Genomic DNA, 6,140 nt, shown 5'->3' on the forward strand with positions numbered 1-6,140 from the left:
GCTCCAGTCCTGCCTGTGTGCTGAGAAATGGGTGATGTTGGCCATGGAACCATTTGTTTGTTGTGCCCAGAGACCACGCTTGACACAGCATCATATTTCCTTATTGTCATAATATTTATTATTTTATTGTCACTGGCTCATAACCTACTAAAGTCAGCTGGGTTTTATTCTCACACCACACACACCTCCTAACACACAGCTTCTCTTCACACAGATTTTTTTTAAACAACTGGAACAAACCAGGATGCCCATTCAAAGAACTGTTCTTTACTAGCAGAGCTAAAGATAAGGGCTTGCAGCATGGTACAAGCTTGTATAAGGTTTGCATATTCCATGTTCCAACTAACAGCTGGAATGAGGTTCTGATGAGCCTTGTTTATCATTGTTAATGGCTGCCCCTGATTCACTACCCATAACCTGATATTAAATATCCTAAAAAGATATTTTCCTAGGTTGAGGCATGAACAGACTCATGGAATCTAATATGTGTACTATAAGCTTTTTAAGAAGTTAACAACCCTGTCCAATCCCCTTTTCCCAGATGGAAATGAGAAGCCACAATAATCATATAGGCTTATGATTCCATGGAATCCATCCTCAAGGTGGTACCAGGTCACTCGAACCCCATTGTCCTCCAGCCTCTTCTTGTACAGCAAGCCATCATCCCTCAGCACGTCGTACTCACAGGTCAGGATGAAAGATTCTGGCAGCTGGTGAACAACAGAGTCTTCAGCCAACAGTGGGCACAGGTTGGGTTCACAGAATCTCTTCACTGTCTCATAAACTTCAGCTATAAAATCAGTGGGCCTAAGTGGCTTCACACCTCTGACCTTAAATTCCTCAGGGATGTTGTCTGGACTCACCCACTTCCTATACTTCAGCCTCATGTCTGGAGGAATATGAGAGCCCTCCAAGACCTCTTGCATGTGCAATGCATCCCCGTTGAGGTACAGCAAAGCAAAGAAAGCAGCACGTTCCCGGAAGAGCAGAGGGACTCCCCGGTTTTGTTGGTAGGATGGTAAATTGAAGTCCAGTGCCTGCAGGCCGGGGTAGATGAGGATCTGAGCGCGCAGTCTGGGGAGCTCTGAGCTGCCTGCCAGGGTCTGGCTGACGGCAGCTGCCAGGTTGCCCCCAGCACTGTCCCCGCAGACGGTGACGCGGGCAGGATCCACGCCGTAGTGCTGCAGGTGCTGCAGGAAGTGCAGGGTGGCGCTCAGGCAGTCTTCGTAGGCAGCGGGGTATTTGTGCTCGGGGGCTAAACGGTACCTGGGGCACGGAGACAAGAAGGAAAAGTCAGTAGTAGTAACCAGGAATTGGCCTCATATGCTGTTCTTCAGCCCTATCACTTTGGGGTGGCTTGGCTCTAGGTTAGGATCATCAGTGCCTCCAAACAGCTGCTCCTCCATTTGGGATTGCAGATAAACTGTAAATGGTGAGTTCAGTCACAAGGACACACTGAAGTAGGATTGTCTCTGATTAATGATCTGAACAAGGAATTGAACAGTTCTTAGTGATGGTGAAAACTCCCTCTGTACTTCTGACAAAATTATTTAATAATTTTGTGCCTCTGCTTCCTATGTGTATAATGAGAGGATTTCAGTGTGATTATTCTCTTTTCCCATAGTTCCCAATTGCTTGGAGCATCTTATTACACGTCCATATGTTCAGCACTTCAGCACAAGGAAGACTTTTTTCACCTAAGTTTTTAATTGGCTTTTATAGACTTACTTAGTGTGCCAAATATTTCCATTTGTATCTTTTCGGAGTATCTCTGGGCATGAACAGTTAAGGGCTGCGAAATCTTCATTATCACTACTTTTCTCTTTATGAACTTGACTGAATCCCATAGAAATTCCTGCGCCAAAAAAGAACATCTCCAACACCAGCACAGCTCTGCTGTGGTCCCACAGCAACAATAATCTCCCAACTACAGAACTGGGTAGTGTTCACTTACTGCACAGACACAACTACTGAGTCACTCTCCCTGGAGAGGTAGCGACACACCTTTTCATAGGTATCTGCAAAAGAAATATTGCTGTTAGTGCTTCACTATTGCCCTCAGCTTTGAGACAGCCTAAGAAATGTCTGCTTCAAACAAGCTTCAGGCTTCAGGCATGCTGAAACCACATCTTATTTCAATCTTCTAAAAAGATGAGAATATTCTTTCTACACCACACAGTTCCTCCAGGAAGTATCTTACCAAGGCTTCCGAATACCCAGCCTCCTCCATGGAAGAAGAGGATGCCTCTCCTTGGCCCATCCGAGGTGGCTTTGGGCTGATAAACCCTCACAGGTACTTCATTAAACTGCAGATCCTGGATAAAGAGCTTTGGATCCAACCCTAGTTTCCGCCCCTGTCGCACGTATCGGCCAAAAGTGATTTGGCTGCAAAGCCCAGTCTTCTCCAAAATCCTTCCCTGTTAAAGGCAAAAGACATTAAGGCATCTTTAAAAGTCTGGAGTTAGACAGGGTATAAAAACTCTGCATTGCACTTACATCAAACTTATTTGGAGGACATTTTAAAGAAACATAGAACTCTGATTTGGAAATGAAACAATTTTCCCAAGTTCTCACATCCTGCAGTCTGTAGAAAAATTTACTTGCACTACTCCAATCCAATGTCATTGTAACAGCTCATCAGAAATTTTATAAAGATCAGCCAAAGTGGTTGTCTTGGAGTACATATTTTAATCATTAGCATTGTCCTGCACACATTTGTGGTTATTCTTGTTTCATTTATACTTGATAACAACAACGGAATACCATATGTAGAAACAGTTCTTCATTGCTGAAACTAACATTCATGAATTAGACCATAAAACTCAGTGAATTTGCAAATCTAAAGTGCCAAGCTGTGTTGTGCAAATTAGTTACTGTTTTTTATTCGCACAACAGAGCTACTGAGCAAAACGAAGTTCCTTCCTTTCCCAATGCTCTTGCAAGCTAGAATATAAATCTGATGTAATAACAAACAAGAAGCTGGGAATCAAACAGTTACCATTCAGTGGCTGAACAAGATCCCTGTTTTTAATGCCCAGTGAGTCTGTCTTGTCACCTGCTAGTGGGGCTCAGGATTGCTGGGCAGCTTTGTCAGTAAATTTAATTTAAAGAGGATGTAAATGGTTTAAGAATCTGTGTGGAGGAAAACCAAGTCTCTGTGATAGCAGGGGTGATGTTTGTGGCTAAAGAAATGACAAAACTGAAGATTTTAAGAAATTCAAAGACAGCAAGTAGGAGATGCAGAGCCATGGGGGGCTCTAATGCCGTTTATGCAACGCTGCCAAAGAGAGTCCAGGGATTAAGTAAAGCAGCCCTAAACGGATTGTGTGCCATAAATGTCAGCCGTGGCAGGAGCAGCTGAAGAGCTGCAGCTTCTTTTGTGCAAGGTGATTTCGCCTGAAGGTGCGGGAAGTTGTCACGCAAAACACCAGCGCAGCCCCGAATTCCAGGCTGCCATCAGCCGCTCGCAATCTCCGCTAACGCGCCCCGGGCACGTCCCTGAACCGGGAACGGGGTTTGCCCACGACATGGGCTGTGCTCCCCGCGGCAGCATCCTCCACCGGGGGCAGCGGGGCAGCATCCTCGACCGGGGATATCGGGGCAGCATCCTCACCCGAGGGTATCGGGGCAGTGTTTGGGCCGGCCGTGCTCGGGGCAGCATCCTTGACCGGGGGGTGCCTGGGACAGCAGCCTCACTCGGGGATATCGGGGCAGCATCCTCCACCGGGGGGTGCCCGGGACAGCATCCTCCACCGGGGATATCGGGGCAGTGTTTGGTCCGGCGGTGCCCGGGACAGCATCCTCGCCTGGGGAATATCGGGACAGCATCCTCCACCGGCGGTGCCCGGGACAGCATCCTCACCCGGGGGTATCGGGGCAACATCCTCACCCGGAGGGTATCGGGGCAGCATCCTTGCTCGGGGGGTATCGGGGCAGTGCTTGGCCCGGCGGTGCCCGGGACAGCATCCTCGCCCGGGGGGCATCGGGGGCGGTGTCCGGATCTCGGGTGCCCTTGCAGTGTCCGGGATACCCCGGGACAGAACCCGATAGGGATGCTCCCCGCATCCCCTCCCCACGATGCGGCACCGCCAGCATCCCGTGGGGACAGCGGGGACACGCAGATCCTGCCCCGGCTGCCCGTGTTTGTGCAACCACTGCCGCCCCCAGCCCGCGGGTCGCCCCGAACGCCGCCTCGCCCCCCGCACCGCCACTCACCAGCGCGGCGGTGCCGAGCAGCACGGTGAGCACCAGGCGCAGCTTGGCCGGCTGGTTCACCCCGGGCGGGATGTCGTAGCCGGGCAGGCCGAGCAGCACCGCGGCCGCCGCCAGCGCCGCCAGGGGCAGGAGCAGCAGCAGCAGCGCGGGCAGCAGCGCCATGGCCCGGCCGCGGCCCGGCGCTGGCACGGCCCCCGCGCCCCGGGCCGCTCGCCGCCGCGGCCCGCAGCTCCGCGGGGCTCTGCCGGCGGCAGGTGGAACAGAGGGCTGGCTGCCCGTGCTCAGAGAAAGGCTGCCCTTGCGCGGGGAAATCTAACGGAAACCAGCATTTGTTTTTGGAAATAGTTGTGTTTTTCTCAGCACTGTAGGATTTTTTCCCCTTTTTTCCTGAGGATTTCCTTAGGACGAGGAGCAATGAGCATATACTAAAACACAAGTTTCACCTTAACATGCAGAAGAACTGCTTTACATTGATGGTGATGGAGCACTGGGACAGTGCCCACGGAGTTTCCCTCTCTGGAGACATTTGAAGCACACCTGGATGTGTTCCTTCATCACCTGCTCCAGGTGACCCTGCCTTGGTGGGGGATTGCACTGGATGATCTCCACAGATCATTTCCAACCCTAGCAATTCTGTGATTTTCACATCCTCAGTCTGGCCGTTCTGAGTGTGCTCACTGCTGCTCTTCCTTGCTTTCATCAGTAGGGTGTAATGAAGCATCATATCAGGGAAATCACTGGCTCATCCTGTAAATAAAACTCAAGCCATGGAGAAAGCACAAATCGACAGATCCTAGCACAGAATCACAGCACAGATTCTGCAAAAGTTAATACTGGGGGACACCCTTTGGAAGAACATGAAAATGTTTTCCCTCATATTCTCTCTTTAAGCTGTACCTTTCAGTACACACAGACCAAGAGCCCAGTTCACTGATCCTTCCTGCCTTTCTAAATCCTGATGTCAGCAGTTCATCTCAACGCTATATCCTACCCTCCGTGGGCATAGTGGAGACTTTCCAAAATTAAAAAGGACTTTGTTGAGCTACAATTATTTCAAAATCAGAGTAGCCCTTACTTGCCTCCAGCTAGGTGTGCCTCATCAATTCTGGCCTTGCACTGCTACTTTTGCAGCCATGCAATCTCCTCACTGAGATCTTGATCTCTGCCTATTTGTCCAGAGTTTTCCCTTCCTCACTATCTATCTAGCTTATACTTTTTAGCTAAATTAACTCATGCTTTGGAGCTTATCAAATGGACATCACAAATAAGCTGGATGTAGTGAACAACATTTAATCCGAATCATTCCACATAGATTATTTGTATAGAAGTAAATAATTTAGTAATTAAAGACAAGGAATCGATCAGGTGCCAATTTGAAAAAAAATTGTACTGCCAAAAGATTGAACTGTCAGAAGTCTCACAAGGAAAAGATCTGTGTTAATTTGAAGTTCATGGATCTTAGAAATAGAATTTTACAGATCTAAAGGTGTCACAATCTTGCAGAGCAGCACTACCTGAAGTGTGAGAGCCTAAGCAGAGTCATTAGGGGGAGAAGCATAATGAGGGAGAGTTCTTTTTACAGGCCTTTTATAAATGCAACAACCCTGTCCAATCCCCTTTTCCCAGATGGAAATGACAAACCATAATAATCAAATAGGTTTACGATTCCATGGAATCCATCCTCAAGGTGGTGCCAGGTCACTCGAACCCCATTGTCCTCCAGCCTCTTCTTGTACAGCAAGCCATCATCCCTCAGCACGTCGTACTCACAGGTCAGGATGAAAGTTTCTGGCAGCTGCTGGATGATTGTGTCTTCAGCAAACAGTGGACACAGTGTGGGCTCACGGATTCTTTTCACTTTCTCAAAAACTTCAGGCTTGAATTCACTGGGCTTGTGTGGTTTGTAGCCTCTGACCTTAAATTCC

General features: G+C 48.8%; 1 protein-coding gene across 1 annotated transcript; it reads right to left on the reverse strand.

The window, feature by feature from the left end:
• Positions 1 to 200: 200 nt before the first annotated feature.
• On the reverse strand, positions 201 to 4,387 carry LOC120511055 (arylacetamide deacetylase-like 4). Its single transcript, XM_039727663.1, has 4 exons — positions 4,216 to 4,387; positions 2,201 to 2,417; positions 1,955 to 2,018; positions 201 to 1,266 (listed from the first exon to the last, which is right to left on the reverse strand). Exons 1-4 carry the CDS (start codon positions 4,375 to 4,377, stop codon positions 492 to 494), a joined length of 1,218 nt encoding a protein of 405 aa, XP_039583597.1. The 5' UTR covers positions 4,378 to 4,387; the 3' UTR covers positions 201 to 491.
• Between the last annotated feature and the right edge of the window lie 1,753 nt (positions 4,388 to 6,140).

The sequence above is a fragment of the Passer montanus genome, unplaced genomic scaffold (genome assembly GCF_014805655.1).
Source record: "Passer montanus isolate IOZ18808 unplaced genomic scaffold, ASM1480565v1 scaffold62, whole genome shotgun sequence".
NCBI classification, from domain to species: domain Eukaryota; kingdom Metazoa; phylum Chordata; class Aves; order Passeriformes; family Passeridae; genus Passer; species Passer montanus.

Coding starts and splice junctions, on each gene's coding strand:
- LOC120511055 (XM_039727663.1), bottom strand. CDS start 4,377: ATGGCGCTGCTGCCCGCGCTGCTGCTGCTGCTCCTGCCCCTGGCGGCG. Junction 2,019..2,200: donor CTGGGTATTCGGAAGCCTTG/GTAAGATACTTC, acceptor TTTCTTTTGCAG/ATACCTATGAAAAGGTGTGT. Junction 1,267..1,954: donor TCAGTAGTTGTGTCTGTGCA/GTAAGTGAACAC, acceptor TCCGTGCCCCAG/GTACCGTTTAGCCCCCGAGC.